This window comes from Xenopus laevis, chromosome 1S, assembly GCF_017654675.1.
Source record: "Xenopus laevis strain J_2021 chromosome 1S, Xenopus_laevis_v10.1, whole genome shotgun sequence".
Classification (NCBI taxonomy): domain Eukaryota; kingdom Metazoa; phylum Chordata; class Amphibia; order Anura; family Pipidae; genus Xenopus; species Xenopus laevis.
The window spans coordinates 24,676,206-24,699,881 of record NC_054372.1 but is presented as its reverse complement, the minus strand read 5'-3'; the positions used below and the strand labels follow the sequence as shown (position 1 = coordinate 24,699,881).

Sequence of the window (23,676 nt, the reverse complement as noted above, 5' to 3'; positions counted from 1 at the left end):
GGTAATAAAAGCTGTAGCCTGCACAAAGTTTACTATTTTCAATGTTTTATTAACAATACCTCAATATAACTGCGCTTCTGGTGTAATAAAATAAGGCGATGGCGCGACATACACACTGCAAGATCCAACATTCAGCACTCCACATCCTCCCTACAGCTAGCTGTAACAATTGACTTCCAGGCTAGGAGGAGATGTTAAGTGGTGCATGATGGATTTTGCAGAGTGACTGTCGCCCCGTCGCCTTATTTAGTAGACCGGAAGCAGAGTTATAGCGCTGTATTTTTAATAAAGCATTGCAAATTGTAAACTTTGTGCAGGACAGAGCTTATCTTAGTGCAGGGTAGAATAGATGTTTTAGATGTTTTTTTTTTAGTGTAATTCATTTAATAGTTACCAGGCGTTTGTTCTTTGTTTTACGGGAAACCATCATAAAGACTTTAGCAGAGGAGTGGCCTGTACCCTTTTGGATGAAAGGAGGAGAGATCTGGCGGTAGTATTAAATACAGACTGTAGAGGGAAGAGATGGGAGTTAGGTAAGCCAGTTAGTAGACGGTTACAGTAATCTAGTCGGGATATGATGAGCGCATGCATGAGTGTCTTGGCTGTAGCAGGTGAAAGAGACAGATTTTGGCAATATAGTGTAAGAAAAAGGGGCAGGTCTTAACAGTGTTAATATGATCAGAGAAAGAGGGAGGAGTCAAGATTACCCCCCCAGACAGCGAGCTGAGTTGATGGGGTTAATGAGCATGCCATCAATAGAGATAGTAAATGGGGCTATATGACCAGGCTTAGGTGGAAGGATGATTAGTTCAGTTTTTGTTAGGTTTAGTTTAAGGTGGTGCTGGTTCATTCAGTTGGATATTGCTAGGAGGCAGTTTAAGAGATTTGAGCCTCAGTTTCAGCTGTTCATGAAGGGGTGGATAAATATATTTGGGTATCATCGGCATACAGTTAATAATTTAAGCCAAATAAGCGGATGAGATCTCCTAAAGGCAGAGTGTATAGGGAGAACAACGGCCTCTACATTAAGAAGAACTGGAGTTGAGGTTTCGTTGGTATAAGAGTCCGTGAGGTAAGAAGAGCCAAGATGCAGCCTGGTTATGGATACCAAGCGAATACAGAATTTGCATCAGGAGGGAGTGGTCATCTGTATCAAATGCAGATGATCAGTCAAGGTGGATAAGGATAGAGAAGTGACCTTTGGCTTTAGCAGCCTGAATACAATTTGTAACTCTACACAAGGCGCTCACAGTGTTCAGGCTGGAAACCAGGCAGCAGAGGGTCCAACAGTTATTACTCCATAAACACGAGTAAAATGAGCACCAGCAAGTTACCCAGCTGAGTTGCTGATCCACCAAATAACAGTGAATATTTGTAGCCTGCTATAGAGTCACAACTGCTGAAATATCTCTCCTCTCCATTTACAACACACAGGTTCAGGGTCACCAAGGTGGAACCCAAGTCAAAAGAAAGAAAGAGGTTAATGGCTGACAGGTCGGAAGGTACAAATGGGGAGGTCCCTGCTACGCCAGTAAGTGTGGATACCAGGCAGAGAAGTGGCACAGACTCTGAGGTAAGTGGGCAGAAATAGCCATGTTAGCCAGCTTGTTGTCCTCTAGCCTGCCCAAATGCTTGGAGTCCTTTGATAGCTTCAAGGACATGTAAAGCCTGCATTTTTCTACCATGTATATACGTTGGAAATATCTTCCCCCACCCCCATCATTTGTTTTGCATAAACCCCCTTCATTTGCCAGCTCCATCACATTTTCCTAAAACAAATAGCAGCTTTCACCAGGCGACCATTTTACCTCTGACACATCATCAGTAACATTCACATGTGCAAACAGGACATGAATGCTGGTAAAGTTCATGCAATGCAGAATGCAGGTTACACAGACCCAACATACTTAGATAAAAAGTTCTGCTGGGGTTGAGCACTGTAATGGTTAAGCTGAGCTCAGGAGAGGTGATTAGGAGAAAAGAATAGGATCAGACAGCTAGAGTTTCTATGGGAACCAGAAATACTGTCTCTTCATTGGCTGTTAGACTGGAGGGTGTGTTTAGTAATCTGAGAGGAGAAGAACTGAGCATACTCATGAGCCAACAGCCAAAGTAAATTCTTGAAGGAGGGGGCAGAGTGGGTTAGAGGAGGAGAAGGAATTTTAAGTGATTAAGGGGGATGCTGCAGCCTTACTGTTAATCTTTAAACAACCAGAGTGGCAGTTATCTAAGGATTCCAAAGAGGCTGTTTACTGATTACATTTTTGCATAGGAGGTTTACATGCCCTTTAAGAGCAGCTATTGCACTGCTCATTCACATGGGCTATTAGTCATTGAGTATCATGTAAATGATGGAACCCATGTGTATTGCTGCAGTCAATTCCAAGAATTACACGTGACCATGTGCATTCCATGCGATACTGATGGAATGGAACTCGGGAGTGTACCATTTGTACAAGTTATTTGGATTGTCTGCAATGTATTCCTTCACATTTGTTTTGGGAACTCCTCTGTACAGCAAATTATCTCTCGGTCTCTGTGTGTTCAGGGGACTGCATGTATATTGTAAGTTATGTCTTAATATATCGTTGGTATTTTTTACACTCCATTTGGAAAGTAACACAATGTCGTACTTGTTTCATTTTAGCCTCAAAGTCCCGTAGACACCTGAGGAGGTAAGTGTCATTTACTGTTTAGAGATAGTGGGTCTTTTGTTCTAAAGAAATTGTGCTTTATAATGGCTTTTAAAGGAGATGTAAAGGTTAAAATTAAGTAAGATTTATCAGAAAGGTCTATATAAATACACCATTTACCCCTCAACATAATGCTGCTCTGGGTCCTCTGCCAAAAGAAAAACAGCATTTCTTTCCTTATTTTGTGTACACATGGGCTTCTGTATCAGACTTCCTGTTTTCATCTTAAACCTCCAGGGCTTGGGCTTGAGCATGCTCAGTTTGTTCCTCTCCCCCTCCCTGCTGTAATCTGAGCCCAGAGATATGAGTGAGCAGGGATAGACTCGGGCAGGAAGTGATGTCACACCAAGCTTATATGGCAGCTGCTATCCTAAACAAACAGAGAGCTTCTATAGTTGTTTACTCCGTTATGGTGGAGCATTCTACAGAACAAATAAAGTGCTATAGCTTGCACTATTGTGGTTAATCTATTGCCAATAAACTGTCTCTGTAGCTTTACTTCTTTGTTAATGCTCCTTAAATTAAATGTGAAACCTCAAAATGAATGTTGAATTGCCCGGAGCACTCTTTAGAGAGCGCTACGTTTGCAGTTTGCACCGTTATTTTTGTACTTTTCAATAAAATAGCTTTTCTTAAACTGCTCGTGTAATGAATTTTGAGACAACAGCACTACCTGCTGGTCATTGTAGCCAACTAGCAACCAAATAGCTGATGAAAAACCAAAACTGGGGGCTGATGAGAAAAAAAAACTTAAAAGAAAGAAAATGAAAAACAAATATAAAGACTAATTGCATCTGGTGTGAGCATTCTGGCCTGTCACTACTAATCCCTGATTTCACGGAGGAGCAATCCCTGATTTCACGGAGGAGCAATCCCTGATTTCACGGAGGAGCAATCCCTGATTTCACGGAGGAGCAATCCCTGATTTCACGGAGGAGCAATCCCTGATTTCACGGAGGAGCAATCCATAATGTGCTGAGAGGAACAAGCTGTATATTCAGCAACTGAACCTTCATGACAGCCATAAACTTATAAAACACACATGAGCATCCGTTACTTTATATCATTAATTATAGAAATTGTGATTAAGAAGAAATATTAACGTTATTGGTATCCCTGGCACCACCACCCTCTCTGGTGCTTGGGGACATTTCCATTGGTGTTTCTTGATTGTGTATCATCCAAATCCCTGATACCTTCCTTGTTATAGGAATTGTTCAGTATAAAAATAAAAACTGGGTAAATAGATAGGCTGTGCAAAATAAAAAATGTTTCTAATATAGTTAGTTAGCCAAAAATGTAATGTATAAAGGCTGGAGTGACTGGATGTCTAACATAATGGCCAGAACACTACTTCCTGCTTTTCAGCTCTCTTGGTTTCCACTGATTGGTTACCAGGCAGTGACCAATCAGAGACTTGAGGGGGGGCACATGGGTCATAACTGTTGCTTTTGAATCTGAGCTGAATGCTGAGGATCAATTGCAAACTCACTGAACAGAAATGTACCATGTGGCCCCCCGTAAAGTCACTGATTAACACAGAGTTAGAGAGCTGAAAAGCAGGAAGTAGTGTTCTGGCTATTATGTTACACATCCAGTCACTGCAGCCTTTATACATTACATTTTTGGCTAAATAACTATATTAGAAACATTTTTTTATTTTTACACTGAACTGTTCCTTTAAGTTGTTGGTAATTTCTTCTGCAATGTAAAATATCTTTAAAGAAGAATTCAACCCTGTATATATAAAAAAAAAATGCCACACACTTTATACTTCAGCCTTGGCGCAGATTCTGACAGCGGAGTTTTTTTTTAAATTTTTTTATACAGGGTTGAATTCTCTGTTAAGAGCCACAAGGGGGCAGCATGTCGTCACTGTTAAGCAAAACACATATACTTAAATCTAACTCCATTATGCCATCACAGAGACGTCCGTGATCAAAGCTAGTTGCTGATTGGTTACTTTGGGTTATTTAAACTAAAATAAGTGGCCCACGTTTTTATTATTCTTTCTTTTATTTATTTATTTTTTTGCAGTGCAAGAAGCCACAAGTATTTAATCTGGGTCCATAGAAAATAACGGAAGCGTCCAGATCGGGAGATCAGCAGATGTACCTAGGAGCTGGCCGTGGCCAATATGTCAACGTATGGATCTTCTGTTTTAGCAATAAGTCTGTACCAAAAAGAACTGCATTCCTAATATTTTTTGTATTTTTAGTGGAATTTTTCAAATGAGAAAATCTTCTGGTGAATTTTTAATGTGTGTATTTGACCGGCTCTGTATGACGGATCTCTATGTATCAGTCTGTATATCGGGTCTTCTGGCTGGGCCTATTTGTGTGCCGGAGCTTTCCTGATATTGAGAGGTGCTTGGGAATATGTGCAGGGCTGCTGTAAATAAAGCCGTATTGTAGAACACTTACATTTGTCAGGAGACCGTATTCATTATGGATTTCAGTTTTTATTCCAAAGAGTAAACCCAGGAGTCAGAAACCACATTGTCTTCATACAGGATGAATTATGGAAAGGCTGTTTCCCCATAGACTCCCATTTTATCCAAATTTTTATCCTTTTTCTTGTACTTGCTTATTAGAAGCAGAACCAGCCAATTGGGTTTATTTTATGTTTGTATGATTTTCTAGTAGACTTAAGGTATGAAGATTCAAATTATAGAAACATCCGTTATCCGGAAAACCCCATTCTGGATAATAGGTCCCATACCTGTATAGACTATAGAGCTGCACACTAGTAAATCGCCAATTATCTCCCCTGCTGGACGTGACTAGTACTTCTCTTTAGGGTAAGGGCGCACGGGAAGATTTGGCGAGATTAGTTGCCCCGGCGACAAATCTCCTCTTCTTCGGGCGACAATCTCCCCGAACTGCTTTCCCCTACCTTCCCACCGGCTAGAATAAAAAAAAAAAGCCAGCGGGACAGCACTCGCGGCACTTCGTTTTCCGAAGTCACCTGAAGTATCCTCGTGAGTCAACTTCGGAAAACAAAGTGTTGCGAGTGCCATACCGCTGGCGTTTTTTTAAAAAAATTTTTATTCTATTTCTAGGGGAAAGCAGTTCGGGGAGATGGTCGCCCCGGCGAAGAGGCGATTTGTCGCTGGGGCGACTAATCTCTCTTAATCTGCCAGTGTGCCCTTACCCTAAGGCTCATAGGCACATAATCATTTGGCCTATGCTCTGAAACTTGTGTATTATAATAAATAAAGTACCCCCTCTTGTAAAATATAAGGATATTATAAGTTACCAAGGAGTTTCATGACCATATAAAATTATACAGGTCATGGAACTCCGAGGTAACTTCTAATATCCTCATATTTTGCAACTGGGGCTACTTTATTTATTATAATACACAAGTTTCTAGTTAGTCATGTGACAGAAATGACATCAGAACTCACCGTTTATAACTGATGACATCAGAACTCACCGTTTATAAGGATATAATTTGCAAGATATTCATGGCTTTTGTGTATTATAGGGTTATTCACATTAATGTTCACTTTGTTGTTTTGAAAATACATGGTGGGTTGCACAGCTCTCATGCTTAGAATCTAAAGTATATGTTTGCGTGGGGGTGTCATTACTAAGGAGCAGCTTTGGAAGATGAACAGGAGAGGGCCTCAAAAAAGACCAGCAATAAAAAATAAGATTAGCAACTATCAAAGCCTTGCACTGTATTTTTTTTCTGTTGCTCTGAGTCCTCTGTCAAAAGTGACACAGTATTTCTTTCCTTCTATTGTGTACTCATGGGCTTCTGTATCAGACTTCCTGTTTTCATCTTAAACCTCCAGGGCAGGGCTTGAGCATGCTCAGTTTGTTCCTCTCCCCCTCCCTCCTCCCCATTCTGCTGTAATCTGAGCCCAGAGCTATGATTGAGCAGGGAGAGACTCAGGCAGAAAGTGATGTCACAGCAAGCTAAAATGGCAGCTGCTATCCTAAACAAACAGAGTTTATAGAGCTGTTTACTCGGGTATGGAAAAACATTCTAAAGAATAAAAATGGTGTTCTACCTTGCACTATTGTGGCTAATGTATTGGCAATAAACTGCCTTGGAAGCTTTCCTTCTCCTTTAAAATGCATGCAGCCAGTGTTATGTTGCCCACGCCGAGAGGGAACTCCTAGAAATGAGCAAAATAAGGCTCAGGTGCCAAACGAGTGTCTCTCTCCCTGAGGAGGTGGGCAATATCCTGCTGATCTGATCGTGGGCACTAGGACCGAACGTTCAGATCTCAATGAGCAGAATATGGGCGGTTGGATCCAGAATTACATCAACTAACCAATGTGGTCCTCGATCCAATGGGATCTTTAAAGGGATACTGTCAGTTAATAGTGCTGCTCCAGCAGAATTCTGCACTGAAATCCATTTCTCAAAAGAGCAAACAGATTTTTTTATATTTAATTTTGAAATCTGACATGGGCCTAGACATATTGTCAATTTCCCAGCTGCCCCAAGTCATGTGACTTGTGCTCTGATAAACTTCAATCACTCTTTACTGCTGTACTGCAAGTTGGAGTGATATCACCCCCCTACCTTTTTCCCCCCCAGCAGCCAAACAAAAGAACAATGGGAAGGTAACCAGATAACAGCTCCCTAACACAAGATAACAGCTGCCTGGTAGATCTAAGAACAGCACTCAATAGTAAAAACCCATGTCCCACTGAGACACGTTCAGTTACATTGAGAAGGAAAAACAGCAGCCTGCCAGAAATAATTTCTCTCCTAAAGTGCAGGCACAAGTCACATGACTGGGGGCAGCTGGGAAATTGACAATATGTCTAACCCCATGTCAGATTTCAAAATTGAATATAAAAAAAATCTGTTGGATTTCAGTGCAGAATTCTGCTGGAGCAGCACTATTAACTGATTCATTTTTTTTCCCATGACAGTATCCCTTTAAACCTGCCTGATCGACATCAGTCTGACTTTCAGCCACATATCAAGCTGGAAGCCCTTTGGAGGGCCCCATGCACTGCCTGAAAAGATGCCAACGTAGTCAGTCAGCAGCTTATATCGCTTTATTGTTTACACCAGGTAGGGAATCCTGTTTTAAGTTTGGTGCATCTCATCCAATGGGTTCATTGTAATTAAAGAGAGGAGTGTCACCCTATTTGCCCCAGCTGCAGATTTATTGAGGACCCATTGTTACCCCTTTAGGGCTGATCTACACCGTGCGCCTTCTTCAGATCCGATGCGAGGAAGCGCATGCAACGAGACTGATACGACGACTATATATATTCACATACAGTACATATTTCACAGCAGATTAGTTAAAAGAGAGAGGGATGTTGCATCATCACATGGGATTTGTTGTCTGCCACTATTCCAGCAAGTGGAGCTCAAGGGACAGAAGATGTCGGTGGCCTCATTTCCTAAACGCACCAGCGTGGGCTCTGCATGATAAATCCACTGGTGTCTCCTCATATCAGTCGCACATTTTGTACAGACTTGGCAGAAGTAGGTGAATCATTTTGGAGAAAGTATGAGAATTTATTTATGCGCATACAGGTTTTGGAGGGCTCGGGGGGTTCTGTAATTGTTAATTTGTGGGACAGACGCCCGGATTAGAGAGTCCCCTCTGGCTGTGACCATCAATTAGAAAAGAACACGCCTGACAGTTGTGTCTTGTGTTGCACATTCCTGCAGCGAGTACTTGTCAGATTGTCCGTGTAGCAGCAGGGAATGTAGTGTTCCCCTGGTCTCTATAAGTGGGAGAAGCAAGCAAGGGAATGAAGAGACCCCCAACTAGAGGTCAGATGATTTACTTTTCTACTTTGCTGACAGTTTCATGGAATAGAAATAGAAGATAAACAAGTAACCAACGAGACGTTTGCTGCTGACTATGGACTGAGCTGGGGTAAATGTTGTCCCTATAGATCATTATGATCAGAATCCAGGCTTTGATCCTAGTTAATGCGGGGAGTTGTAATTCTGTACACTCACTGCTAGGCCACACACAGATTAGTTGCACTAAGAGTCTGATGGGGGAGTTTAGGGTTACCACCTCAGCCCCCCACCCCCATTCCCTTCTTGCTACAGCTGTGAGGTCCTTCTTGGATGCTGCACCCCCTTCACGCCCCCCATGTACCTTGCAAGTCTATATTGCAGCAATGGAGGGAAATTCACTAAAGGGCGAAGTGACTAACGTTAGTGAAAATTCGCCAGTGTGCCGTCATTTCGGGACTTTGCCGATTTACTAACGGGCGCAGGGGTAACTTCAATAGCGAAGGAGATAGACTCTAGCGCTACTTCGCACTCTTACGCCAGGCAAAGTTTCGCTTTTTTTTTTTTTTTTTTTACTTTGCAAATTCACCAAGATGCGCCTTTAACTCAACGTTACCTGTTCTGCCAGCCTCTCCTTCGCCAGCTCAGAACAGGCCAGGTGCAATGGAATGTATAGGGCTTCTTCCATTTTTAGTTGAAAAATTTTCAAAGTCCCAAAAATGCTGGCGTCTTTTACTTTTTCAGGGTGATAGGCTGCAAAAGTCCGTAAAAAATTTTTTTTGGGTACCCGGGCTCCCCCCTACATTTCCTAACATATGGCACATAAACTATACACTGGGCTCATGTGTAGGGCAATATAAGAACTTTATTTTATTTATTAAGGTTCCCTGGGCTTGTGTAGTGTAATGTATTTGCTGCAACATATACGTCCATTTAAATTTAACTTCCCACCGTATGCAAATTAGCCAACGCTAGCGCTACTTTGCCAGAGTTCTGTGCAACTTCAGATTTTAGTGAATTAGCGTTGTCCTGGCGAAGTGTTGTGATGTAAGTGAATTTGCCCCATGGTTGGTAAAGGTCAGGGGAGAGCACAGATGTTTCAGGGAGGTCTGGGTTGATGGGAGCCCATCAAGCTTTTTTTCCCATTGACCCACCCAGTCCAACCCTGATTGCACTACATGTGTAATACAATACAGGGCCACACATGGCGTATTTGACTAATCTGGCCATGGATAGGGCCAGATGTTACTAAAGGAGTATTATTCTGCTCTGAACAAGCCTTTACCCTAAAGGTGACCATACACCCGTTGATCCGCTCGTTTGCCGATGTCGCCAAATGAGCAGATCTCTCCCCGATATGCCACATTGAAGTGGGCGATATCGGGCTGATCTTATCGTGGGCCCTAGCGCCCAATAATCGGATCAGAATGGAGGCTATATGGGCGGTTGGCTTGTGGGACCACATAAACTAACAGGAGCGGCCATGATTTTTTTTTTACCCTGCCCAATCGACATCTGACCGACATCGATCGGGAAAGCCCATCGGAGGGCCCTACACATGACTGTCTGTCAGCAGCTTCTATCGGCCCGTGTATGGGGGCCTTTAGGCTCATACAGCCAATCAGTTTTGCCTGGTCTCCCCGATGTTCAGGTTTAGCAGTGAAAGCAAACCTCTGATTGGTTGCCATGGGTTACTGTCCAGGTGCAAATTTGCCCAGTGTTTTATACATGAGCCCCACTGTATGTTAAAGGATCAGTAACAAAAATTAAAAATTCGCTCTTCAGAAACGACGACAGGGTGACGATCCATCGCGCGACGCTCGATTGCTCCTCCATGGCTATCTCCTATAGAAGGCAGGGAGGAAAAATCGAGCGCCACATGATGGATCGTCACCCTGTCGCCTTAAAGGACAAGGAAAGTCTAAAATAGAATAAGGCTAGAAATGGTGTATTTTGTATACTAAATATAAACATGAACTTACTGCACCACAAGCCTAATCAAACAAATAATTTATGCTTTCAAAGTTGGCTACAGGGGGCTGTCATCTTGTAACTTTGTTAAACATCTTTGCAAGACTAAGACTGTACACATGCTCAGTGTGGTCTGGGCTGCTTAGGGATCGTCATAAACAAAGCTGCTTGAGTTCTGCATGGCTGGGAAGTAAGGTGGGGGCTCCCCCTGCTGTTCATAAGTATGATTGTTTCCCTGCTCAGCAGTTAGGGACCGTCTGACAATTCCTATCCACAACAGTAAATGAAGGGAGAATTTCACTGCCTACAGTCAGGTTTCTTATAAAAACGGTACACATTTTTTAATTAGAGTATATTGGAGATAGGTTTCTTTTTCATTAAAGAAAGTAAAAATGGGATTTTATTTTTTTGCCTTTCCTTGTCCTTTAATAAAGACTTTGCGAATTTAAAGTTAAAACATACTGGTCCTTTAAGTTCTATTTTCTTTCAGCCCTAACCGAGAATCCAAAAACCACAGCAGAAGGATCACTTTCAAGGTTACTAGGAAACCTCATTAGCTCAGGATAGAGACATATAGTTTATACACTCCCAACAATTAGGCTTTGTGTGGCTTTTATCACTTCCAGTAAAGACTCACACTGTGCGACCAAGATCTGATTTCATCTTGAATGAAAAGGCCACTTATTGCTGTGAATGGCTGCAAGAAACCGATTACTTGCCTTGACTACCGTGTTATTCAGCGAGTAACGCACTGAACTCTATACTCACTCCTGGGTTTAACTAAAAACGTCGTTTTGATCTTATGGGCAGGTGTAAACTTGATCAGAGCTGATATCCTCACATGGATTGTATGAAGAGAATAATCTCAGAGCAATACTATAATGCCAATGTCAGCTCCTCCTTTGTTTTCCAAAGTCGCCCGGTTACCTCACTTTGGGAAAACGAAGCACCGCGAGTGCCATGCCGCTGGCAATTTTTCATTGTAGCAGGCGGAAGCAGTTTGGGGAGATTAGTCACCCCAAAGAAGAGGCGATTAGTTGCCAGGCGACTAAATCTCCCCGTGTGACCTTACGCTAAAGCCCTGGTGCCCCAGGAGTAAGTAGGTGGAGAGAAGAAGGTAAGACACCATGGAGCAGATTTACTAAAGGGAGAAGTGGCCGTCACTAGCCAAAAATCCCATCTGCAGGGACACCGACAATTTACTAACAGGCGTAGAGGACAATTCCCTAGCGAAAGAGACTGTCGCTGGCTCACTTTCGCGCTCTATTGGCAGACGAATTTTCACTCTGGCGTTACTCCATAAATTCACTAAAGTGCGACTTTTACAAAACGTTACCTCTTTCGCCAGAGTTTCCCAATATGAAGTCACATCCTCCTCAATCTTATGTCAGTGACATCATATCCCGTATGCCAAAAAATCATAAAAGTTCTAAAAAAAAACGCTGGCGTTTTTTCATATTTGAAAGTGGGATTATCTTCATAAGTTTTAAATATAAGGGTCAGGACACGCTCAGATTCCCAAGCGACAAATCTCTTCTTCAGGCCACTAATCTCCCCAAACTGTCTTCCCACCGGCTAAAATGTAAATCACCAGCGGGATGGCACTCGGATCGATTCATTTTCTGAAGTTGCCTCACGAGGAAACTTCGGGCGACTTCGGAAAATGAATTGCTCTGAGTGCCAGCCGGCGATCTGCATTCTAGCCGGCGCGAAGAACAAGGGAATGCAGTTCGGGGAGATTAGTCGCCCGGAAGAAGAGGAGATTTGTCGCTGGGCTACTTATCTCCCTGGATGTGCCCTGACCCTAATATTTTTTTTTTTAACCATTTGCGGGGCATACCACATTTGTTTTAGGATGGGCTCATGTCTAGGACAATAGAGGATCTTTTTTGCCTTTATCTTGCTTCCTTGGGCATTTTTTTTTTTTATAAGTGGCCACTTACAGCAATTTCACCATTACTAATAAAGACACATATATATATATATATATATATGACCTATATGTACCCGCCCTATTCAAATTGACCTGAAGTGTAAGAATACTAATGAAGTTTTGCTAACCAGAAATGAACGTTCGTGAGAGATCGTGCTGATGAATTAAAGCTAGTGAAACGTCGCCAGCGTTCAGCTGCTTAGACGCAACTTCACATTTTTGTGAATTAGCTAAATTTACACCTGGCGAAGAGTTTGCTGGTAAAAGTAGGCCCTTTAGTGAATTTGCCTCCATTGCTCTCCAGAGTAACAGTTAGACAAGTAGCACTTAGTCTATGGCTCATGTTTACCTTTACGCGCCTGCTGAGCAACAGCAACTTATCTTGACTTTTTAACCGCACGGCTTTCAAGCTCTCCTGTTATAAGTAACCAGTGAGAACATTTCAGACAGCAGCTAATAATGTGCACTCTCGTACATTTTCACTTAGTCCACGTGCTTCTCATGTCACTGCTCCAGGGTTCATGGTAAACAACAACTTTGTTTAGCACTGATATCAAAGTTCCTTAACCTTTTCTCAAGGGATCCACATTAGATTTAGAATGAATAATGTACTTTGCTTAACTTACCTTTTCTAAAATGGCAGGAAATGCCACAGTGTTAAAGGAACAGTTCAGTGTAAAAATAAAAACTGGGTAAATAGATAGGCTGTGCAAAATAAAAAATGTTTCTAATATAGTTAATTGGCCAAAAATGTAATGTATAAAGGCTGGAGTGTACAGATGTCTAACATAATAGCCAGAACACTACTTCCTGCTTTTCTCTAACTCTGAGTTAGTCAGTGACTTGAAGGGGGGCCCACATGGTACATTTCTGTTCAGTGAGTTTGCAATTGATCCTCAGCATTCAGCTCAGATTCAAAAGCAACAGAAATGACCCATTTGCCTCCCCCTCAAGTTACTGATTGGTTACTGCCTGGTAACCAATCAGTAAGAGAGCTGAAAAGCAGGAAGTAGTGTTCTGTTCTGTTCCACATCCAGTCACTCCAGCCTTTATACATTACATTTTTGGCTAACTAACTATATTATAAACATTTTTTATTTTGCACAGCCTATCTATTTACACAGTTTTTATCTTTACACTGAACTGTTCCTTTAAAGTAGAATTCAACTACAAAAAAGTCTTTACTTACCCCTTGATGCAGATTCTGTCCAGCGGAGTTCACGGCAGCCATTTTCTTGTTCTTTGGTAATCTTCAGATTGAGAGCAATGACTTCCAGCGCATGTGCAGTTGTTGCGAAACAGAAAATTGCTCGGACTGCACATGCGCCGATACGCCATTTACTTCCTGATGATTACTGAAGAGCCTCAAGATGGCTGCAGTGAACTCCGCTGGACAGAATCTGCTCCAAGGGGTAAGTAAAGACTTAGGGTCATTTGCCCAGGGTAGAAGCTAGGCTGAGGGGTCTATGTAGGGTAGGGGGGTAGTTTTTTTTTTTAACTTTATGGTTGAATTCTCCTTTAAGATCAGGCATTTAATTTAAAGGGATACAGTCACGGGAAAGAAATGTTTTTTAAAAAAAGAATCAGTTAATAATGTTGCTCCAGCAGAATTCTGCACTGAAATCCATTTGTCAAAAGAGCAAACAGATGTTTCTATATTCAATTTTGAAATCTGACATGGGGCTAGACATATTGTCAATTTCCCAGCTGCCCCAAGTCATGTGACTTGTGCTCTGATAAACTTCAATCACTCTTTACTGCTGTACTGCAAGTTGGAGTGATATCACCCCCTCCCTTTTCCCCCCCCAGCAGCCAAACAAAAGAACAATGGGAAGGTACCATTCAGTTACATTGAGAAGGAAAAAGAGTAGCCTGCCAGAAAGCATTACTCTCCTAAAGTGCAGGCACAAGTCACATGACCAGGGGCAGCTGGGAAATTGACAAAATGTCTAGCCCCATGTCAGATTTCAAAATTGAATATAAAAAAATCTGTTTGCTCTTTTGAGAAATGGATTTTAGTGCAGAATTCTGCTGGAGTAGCACTATTAACTGATGCGTTTTGGAAAAAAACATGTTTTGCGATGACAGGATCCCTTTAATAAGGAATTGGGCAAATACCCCATCTGGTTCAATTTTCAGAGCAGACATAGAAGCACATTTGCAATCTTTTGGAGGTTTTACTAAGACAATGAGCAAAAGTAAAACTGAATTTTCTATAAAAATGTACCAAAGTTTTCCCGTTTTTATGCTTTGTGTGTAACATACAAAATCAGTGGCTTTTGCCCTGTCTGAAGGTGGTGTTAAAAAATGATTCAGTTCAACCCAGAAATAATCTAGGGAATCAGGTTATATCAGATATTAACCACATACAAATATACATGACAGGGAGGATTCAGGTCCATTCTTTGTACCTTCTTCCATAGTAGAACTGGAACATTGTTGGTGGTATAATTGGAAGGGAGCACTTTGCCCTGGAATTTGCTACAGTTTTGGTTGTAAAATGATGGACTTTTACTTCTCTTTGGCCACTATAAATGAATCTTGGCCTGTGTGTTCATAACAGGAGCGCCAGGAGTCTGACATTTCTGCCTTCATTCATTGTAATCATAATATGAATACATGGTAAATAGGTCCTCTAAACATTCATCTGAAATCAGGTGCTAGATGTATCTGTCTTATACAAGACTTCTGAAATCTAGTTCCATAAATGCATAATTTAAGCGATCTACAATAAGTCTTGGAATGGCTGATTACTGACCCCATGATGGTAAAATGGCAGCCCAGAGGATAAGGGATCTCAAATGTTTAGGTTCTGGCCAGCTTACACCATGATATCAATGTATTGCACACCCAAGAATGTAACATTTTTGCCTAAAAACGCATATAATACAACCATTCACATTCGTAGCATTCGTGGTAGTGCTTTCTATATATACATAGATGCGTTTTTCTGGGTTTTTTTGGCCTCACTTGAGCATAAGTCAAGTCTTGTACAAAATGTCTGCAAAATTGTCGCTTGAGATAAAAAAAATCAGAAGCTTCAATTCTTGACAAGGGCGAAACTTGTCAACAGATAAAACACAAATGTAACAAATGAATTTCCCAATTAACTGTCGTCAAAGTATTCCCCAGCCAGAGCAGCTTCTATGGCAGCCAATGCCTCTGCAACATCTGGATCCACGTCATAGTTTTGTAGTTGGACACTAGCCCCACTGATTGGTTCTCTCAGTGAATTTCTAGCAAGCATGAGGGCCACTAAAGAACTTTTATCTTTCACAATTGGTTCCTCGCTCATCAACCCAGTGCTTGATTCGTAGTCGCGTTGAGGCTCTTCTGGAGGATCACCATTAGGTTTTGGTGCATGTTCTTGATCACTGCCCAGAGAACCCGACTTATGATCACTGTGCTTTAACAAGTCATCGTTTAGCACATCTAAGATAGCACTTTCAGTTAGGGAGCTGGTCTTTTGCGTGGAATCGATGAGTTCATGTTGAATACATTCAGGCTCTTCTGAGATCCGTTTTAGATCATTGTCCTGTTGTTGAGGGGTGTCTGCGGATGGGTAGTTGTTCTTTGGGATTTCACCATTGGAGTTCAAGTCCAAGATATATGTGGGAGAGTCAATCTCATAGTTTTTCTCATTGTTTTTTTCCTCTTCAGCATCTGGGTTCTGTGAACCACTGGTTCTGTCACGTTCTAGCTTTTTCTGTTCTTCATTTAGAAGATCAGTGATGGTTATAGTCTGGGTCTTGGACCAGTCACTCTCACTGGGAGGGCAGCTGAGTGCTTCGTTCACATATCCATTGCTTTGTACTGTATCGGTCTCAACTGCATAACTAAGCAAAAACAAAGCTCCAGTTAATCATCTAATAATATATTTGATAATTAGCTCTCCAAATAAAAGGGGAACAAAACCTATAGTAAAAATTGGGTCCCATTTCAGAATCCTAATGGACTGCACCCCCTAAACGCAGCAGTCTCCTCTACCATGTTCTATGAAACAGTAGGGCACTAGGGGTCGGGAGCACCATTTCTTGCTGCTCCTGGTTGGTGACCAACCACACAATAGTAGAAGTCAGGTCCCCATCTACTTCACAGGCTCTTATTCGAAGATTGCCGAGAAGAGGACCTAAACAGAAACAAAATGGCACCCAAGGCTAAATGGCTGTTTGGAGGCTTTTAAGTGGTGGGTGGGCTCCTTATGATGTATGATTTTTATTATAATAAACTATTGGGAAGGATTTGAGGCTGACCCCACTGAAAAAAGTACACTGTATTTCTACATGCATGTCTTGTGCGGCCCCTGTACTTATATACTGAAGCTTCTTTCCAAAGCCATTATTAAAATTATGATTAATGCGGTTTAACCTTTATTTTATGTATCCAAAAGCAGAAACAAACACCAGGCTTATTGGAGAATAAACAGATATTCTGGTTTATTGGAGAATAAACAGATATTCTGATTTAAGGAAAGAGAAATGCTATCCCTGATATGGTGTAACTAGAATGAAATTACTTGGATAATGGCAGCCGTGCGCCTATGCATGCAGACTAGATGCTTCCAATATACATGTTGAAGTATTTTGGCATAGCCTACCTGTGACACAGCCTACAGCAAGTGCACCCCATCTGGATTGTGTCGCTTAATACCTGTGGACAAAGAAAGAAAATATTAGTTATTGCTTTGTTCAATAGAAGTGAAATCAGATATCTGGCTACTCTAAATGATGCCTCAAATGTCCATCTTAGACCAACACCAACGCACCAGTTACCAAAAGACCACCACTAGCTCATGAGCTACTGCTAGACCACTGCTAGCTAACCAGTTACTAACAGACCACCGCTAGCCCGACAGTTACATCTATACCACTGCTAGCTCACCAGTCAAATGCTAGCTCAACAGTTACTGCTATACCACTGCTAGCTAACAGTAACTGCTATATAACTGCTAGCTCAACAGTAACTGCTATACCACTGCTAGCTCAACAGTTAACTCTATACCACTGCTAGCTCAACAGTTACCTCTATACCACTGCTAGCTCAACAGTTACTGCTATACCACTGCTAGCTCAACAGTTAAATGCTAGGTCACCAGTTACTGCTATACCACTGCTAGCTAACAGTAACTGCTATATAACTGCTAGCTCAACAGTAACTGCTATACCACTGCTAGCTCAACAGTTACCTCTATACCACTGCTAGCTCAACAGTTACCTCTATACCACTGCTAGCTCAACAGTTACCTCTATACCACTGCTAGCTCAACAGTTACCTCTATACCACTGCTAGCTCAACAGTTACCTCTATACCACTGCTAGCTCAACAGTTACCTCTATACCACTGCTAGCTCAACAGTTACCTCTATACCACTGCTAGCTCAACAGTTACCTCTATACCACTGCTAGCTCAACAGTTACCTCTATACCACTGCTAGCTCAACAGTTACCTCTATACCACTGCTAGCTCAACAGTTACTGCTATACAACCGCTAGCTCACCAGTTACCCCTATAGCACTGTTAGCTCAAAAATTACTGCTATACCACTAACCCATCAATTACTGTTATACCACTGTTAGCTCATAAATTACTGTTATACCACTGCCAGCTTAACAGTTAACCACTAGCTCACCAGTTACTGCTATACCACCGCTAGCTCATCAGTTAACCGCTAGACCCGCACTATTTCACCAGTTACTACTATACCACAGCCAGCAGGATTAGAATGATAAAGGGCTAATAGCTGGGCTGGGTTCATGTGCCCCAAGGTAAATTAACAAAGGAATTTGGTTGAACTGGTGCCGTGTGCTTAGTTCTTGGTGATTTAAACATAGCAAATTGGGAATTTGAAATTATTCTGCAATATGCAAATAAGGCTTAAGAATTAAATCTATAGTTATAGTTTAATTTTTCCAAATGACCCCTTACAGTAAAATGAGTTGTGAGATAAACATTATGCACTTTATATGCAGTCACTCTGGATCACTGTTGCATCATGTGGCTTAGGCTTGTTGATGTTTTCCGGGATTTATCATCAAGTCCTATAATATGATCAGCTTCTTGATGGGGCACAAAAATTGGTCAAAATTGCCCAAACTAGTCAACATTATGGATGTGGGGTCATTGGAACCTAGCGACGCCCCAGCCTAATGGCAAATCCCATCAATATGTGTCCAGTGCAGCCGACCACAGACCTGCCAATTAGCTTGTAAGATTATAAATAATAATTGTATACAGATAATGTTTTCATTAAATCATCATATAACAGCCAGAAAAGACACTTACCTGAAAGAAAATCCATTAAATATCAGCATAGAGGGACATGCTTCCTATATTCCAATCCCTGAACAAAAAAAAAAAAAAGGATTTCTATCATAAAACCTGTGATACTGGGGAGAAATAATACATAATATACAGCATAAATACAGGCATGGGATCCATTATCTGGAAATCCGTTATCCAGAAAGCTCCTAATTATAGAAAGGCCGTCTTCCATAGACTCCATTAAACCAAATCTAAAATTTAAAAATAATTTCCTTTTTCTCTGTAATAATAAAACAGTAGCTTGTACTTGACCCCAATTAAGATATAATTAATCCTTATTGGAAGCAAAACCAGCCTATTGGGTTTATTTAGTGTTTACATGATTTTCTAGTTGAATTGAGGTGTGAATATACAAATTATGGAAAGCTCCGTTATCCGGAAAGCCCCAGGTGCCGAGCATTCTGGATAGCAGGTCCCACACCTGTATTGCAATATTTCCATCTGCACATTGAACATAATGTGTACTGCAGGTAAAACAACTGGGTTTGTTATGGTAATGCATTATATTGGGTTAAAGAGTGGGAAATTTAACAATGTAGCATTTAATTGTCATTACATTATTTTTGTTCAATGTCTTTCAAAACATCCTGGTGTAGTTTCCTCTGGCAAGTTAAGGTGGGACGTCACTCACTGGGACCCCTGAGATTTATTTGTAGGATGAGAAGGCGCCTTTACACCAATGACTTCACTGCTACTAGTGCAGTCTTAAAGGGGTGGTTCACAATTCATTTAACTTTTACTATGTTATAGAATGGCCAATTCCAAGCAACCTTTCAATTGGTCATCATTTTTTTTTTATCTTAAATGTTTTGCCTTTTTCTTTTCTCTTTGCGGCTTTCAAATGCGCTTTAAAGGAGAAGGGAAGGTTAAAAGTAAGTGAGCTTTATCAGAAAGGTCTATATAAATACACCAGTAAACCCTCAAAGTAATGCTGCTCTGAGTCCTCTGTCAAAAGAAACAGCATTTCTTTCCTTCTATTGTGTACTCATGGGCTTCTGTATCAGACTTCCTGTTTTCAGCTGAAACCTCTAGGGCTGGGGCTTGAGTATGCTCAGTTTGCTCCTCCCCCTCCCTGCTCTCCTCTCTGCTGTAATCTCTAAACTCAGAGCTATGAGAGAGCAGAGAAAGACTCAGGTAGGGAGTGATGTCACACCAAGCTAATATGCAGGGAAACCCTTGTTTTAATTCAAAGTGCAGATGTGCAACGTTTCGGGGACACGCCCCTTTCTCAAGCTTGCACAGGAGGTTGCCGTGGGTGTGCTCTTGCTCTACCTTGTTCCAGTAACACCAAGCTAATATGGCAGCTGCCATCCTAAACAAACAAAGCTTCTAGAGCTGTTTACTCAGGTATGGCAGAATAAATATACTGTATAGTCTTATAGCTTGCGATTTTGTGGCTAATCTATTGGCAATAGACTGCCTTGGTAGCTTTCCTTCTGTTTTAAAGCTACAAATGTATCGTTATTGCTACTTTTTAATTACTCCTTTTACTACCTTTCTATTCAAGCCACCTCCTACTCATATTCCAGTCTCTTTTACAAATCAGTAGATGGTTGCTATGGTAATTTGGACCCTAGCAACCACATTGCAAACTGAAAACCACGCTCTACAACCCCTTTACGTTGGCCATACATGGCTAGACATACTGTAGTCTGTGGACACAATAGATTATTAGCCTGTGCATGACGCTAGATCAGCAGCTTTTTCCAACTTACACCCAATCAACAAGAACTACAGTCTGACTGGCTCGTGGACCAATTGATCGATCACCTAGAAATTTAGCCAAGTGAGCAGAACGTGTGTGTGGAGATGAAGTTTATGTTATTCCAATGTTTCAGTCTTCCTTGAGACCTTTGTCAACGTAAGGACTCGCGGAAGACCAAAACTTTGGAATAACAAATCAACTTTATCTCTTTTTCACCATATTTTAAGACCTGTGAGTGCCTTGCTTTACATGATATTCTATATGACTTTTCTGCAGTGTGCGCCCAGGCTTTTTCTCCAGTAAGTAAGTGCAGTTATTTTTATATGGACAAACAAACCACTAGCCTTGTGAAAAATTTGCTTTTGAGAAAATGTTTTCATGCTACTGGCCCTTTAACTGCTAATAAACAATGACAAATCAGAAGATCGTGGCCCAGATTGTGCTCATGAACCAACTGCCTCACTGTAACCTGATAGTAAACATTCCGCCCTAAACACACATTACATCACAAAAGGCAAACTACACAATATGCACAAGGTGGTGCATTGTAAAACGACAATAACAAGCGTTGTGACTTTTATAGAGGTTATTGACATGCAGTTTGGATAAATCCAGGGCAGAGTTTAATACACACATGCATACTGCTGCTCTCTTTGTGCTCCACACGCTAAAAATATTTATATACTGTAAGGCCACAACCACCTCACTAGGCCCAGTACCACCTGCTTGTGACAAGTGACATTCAGCACAAATACACAAAACTTCTTTTAGGGTCAGGGCACACGCTCAGATTCGTGGCGACAAATCTCCTCTTCTTCGTTTTCCGAAGTCGGCCGAAGTTTCCTCGTGAGGCAACTTTGGAAAATGAAGCGTTCCGAGTGCCATCCCGCCGGCGATTTACATTCTAGCCGGGGGGAGGTTGTTCGGGGAGATTAGTCGCCCCAAAGAAGAGTAGATTTGTCGGCGGGCAACTAACCTCCCCGACTGAGCGTGTGCCCTGACTAGGAATGGGTGAATATGACCCGTTTCATCAAAAATTCTCCGCCAGTGAAATGTCGCCGATGCCCATTAAAGTCCATGAGCGTCTAAAAAAATGTTGGTGAATTTTAGATGTCACCTCTCTGAAAAGTTACAATGTGCAGTTACAAAAGTTAAAAATGCCGAGAACATAAAGGTCTTGAGTTTGACAGTTTCAAACTGAAATATCGTGATGTCTTCTGCTTAAGGTATAAACAACAAAAGAATAACAATTTCTAGACAAAAACTGAAGCCATTAAAGTAACAAAGCAAGCACTCAAGCATTTAACAGTTGTTTTCAAGCACGAGAACATAATTATTAAGCCTTCAGTTACGACGCTGTATGTGACGTTATATCCCAACTCCCACGGTGTTAGGACATGAAGGATGGTGCCTTTAAATTAACAGTGAAACTTTGGACATATTCATCACAGGGAAGTATAGGCCAGTCCAGGAGATGTTTCTGTTGTGAGGAACTCGATAATATCCAAAGTATTGTATTGTGGTGAACTTGGGTACTACACGAAATCCTACATTTGCATTTATATGGGGAGGCTGAGCATGTTCATGATGACTAACACCAAGGACTTGGCATTTTCCAAGGTCAACTTCTACCGGCCAACACATGTTCTCAGTCATATGTTTTTCTGGGATGGTGGACTTGAGTTGATAAATTGTAACCCGTTTATTTTTAAATGGAAATGAATCTCAATCCGGTAATTTGACAATTATAACAAATAATTTATCCTGTAAAGTTATGGACCTGTTATACAAAATGCTCGGGACCTGGGGTTTTCTGGACAATGGATGTTTCCATAATTTGTCGTCAAGCGAGCGTATCTCTCCCTGATATGCCCACATTGAAGTGGGTGATATCGGGCTGATCCGATCGTGGGCCCTAAGGCCCAACAATTGAATCAGAATGGAGGCCAAACGGGCAGTCGGATCGCGGGACCACATCAACAAAAAGATGCTGCGATCCAACAGGGTTTTTTTTAACCTGCCCGATCGGCATATGGCCGACTTTCGGGCAGATATTGATCGGGGACGCTCATCGGTCTGTCGGCAGCTTTTATCAGCTCTTGTATGCGTGCCTTAAAGGGATACTGTCATGGGAAAACATGTTTTTTTCAAAATGCATCAGTTAATAGTGCTGCTCCAGCAGAATTCTGCACTGAAATCCATTTTTCAAAAGAGCAAACTGATTCAGCACAGTCATGTGACTTGTGCTCGGATAAACTTCAGTCACTCTTTACTGCTGTACTGCAAATTGGGAGTGATATCAACTCCCTCCCTTTCTCCTCCCCTGCAGCCTAACAACAGAACAATGAGAAGGTAACCAGATAACAGCTCCCTAACACAAGATAACAGCTGCCTGGTAGATCTAAGAACAACACTCAATAGTAAAAGCCATGTCCCACTGAGACACAGTTACATTGAGTAGGAGAAAACACAGCCTGCCAGGAAGTAGTTCCATCCTAAAGTGCAGGCACAAGTCACATGACTGGGGGCAGCTGGGAAACCGACAATATGTCTAGCCCCATGTCAGATTTCAAAATAAAAATATAAAAAAAATCTGTTTACTCTTTTGAGAAATGGATTTCAGTGCAGAATTCTGCTGGAGCAGCACTATTAACTGATGTGTTTTGAAAAAAAACATGTTTTCCGATGACAGGATCCCTTTAAGTCTACTAGAAAATCATGTAAACATTAAATAAACCCAATAGACTGGTTTTGCTTCCAATAAGGATTAATTATATCTCAATTGGGATCAAGTACAATATACAGATTTATTATTTCAGAGGAAAAGGAAATCATTTTTAAAAATTGGATTATTTTGATAAAATAAGAGTCTACGGGGAAGGCCTTTCCGTAATTTGAAGCTTTCTGGATAACAGGTTTCCAGATAAGGGATCCCATACCTGTAGAGACAAGTCAAGTATTTTATGGCCATATTGCTTCTTATGTTTTATAAGAAAAGTGACTTGCCAAGCAGTTTTGCAAACCCCAGAGAATGTTCATGGCATTTCATTTCAAGGAGAAAGTTTTCAGTTAAAGGAACGGTAACGCCAAAAAATGAAAGCGTTTTAAATGTGTTTTAATGAATAGTTGACCCAAATGAATTGAGAATGTTGGGCAGCATTGCCCTAGGTTTAGCCACATTTACAATATTTTGAGGAGCAGTGAACAAAGTAATTAACTTCCAGGATGCTTTTTATCCTCCTAAATGTCACTGTGTCCTCTCAATAAAATAAATCACTGAGCAATGGCTGGCTATCAGTGGGACAAACCCATTCCCATAT

At 41.4% G+C, this 23,676-nt stretch overlaps 2 protein-coding genes across 3 annotated transcripts in view; one reads left to right on the top strand and one right to left on the bottom strand.

The window, feature by feature from the left end:
* The window catches only part of rell1.S (RELT-like 1 S homeolog), a 35,180-nt gene extending 30,069 nt beyond the window's left edge, over positions 1–5,111 (top strand). For both annotated transcript variants that reach the window (NM_001086425.1, XM_018233107.2), the window contains 3 exon segments: positions 1,435–1,573; positions 2,648–2,675; positions 4,731–5,111. In NM_001086425.1, the coding sequence (NP_001079894.2) occupies positions 1,435–1,573; positions 2,648–2,671 (163 nt within the window). In that variant the 3' untranslated portion in view covers positions 2,672–2,675; positions 4,731–5,111.
* A 9,661-nt stretch (positions 5,112–14,772) lies between these two features.
* The window catches only part of LOC108706563, a 29,956-nt gene continuing 21,052 nt past the window's right edge, over positions 14,773–23,676 (bottom strand). The window contains exons 2-4 of the mRNA XM_018243088.2: positions 18,613–18,670; positions 16,928–16,980; positions 14,773–16,166 (exon numbers count right to left, since the gene is read on the bottom strand). Coding sequence (XP_018098577.1) covers positions 15,437–16,166; positions 16,928–16,959 — 762 coding nt within the window. The 5' untranslated portion in view covers positions 16,960–16,980; positions 18,613–18,670 and the 3' untranslated portion in view covers positions 14,773–15,436. The remainder of the gene's footprint in view (positions 16,167–16,927; positions 16,981–18,612; positions 18,671–23,676) is intronic.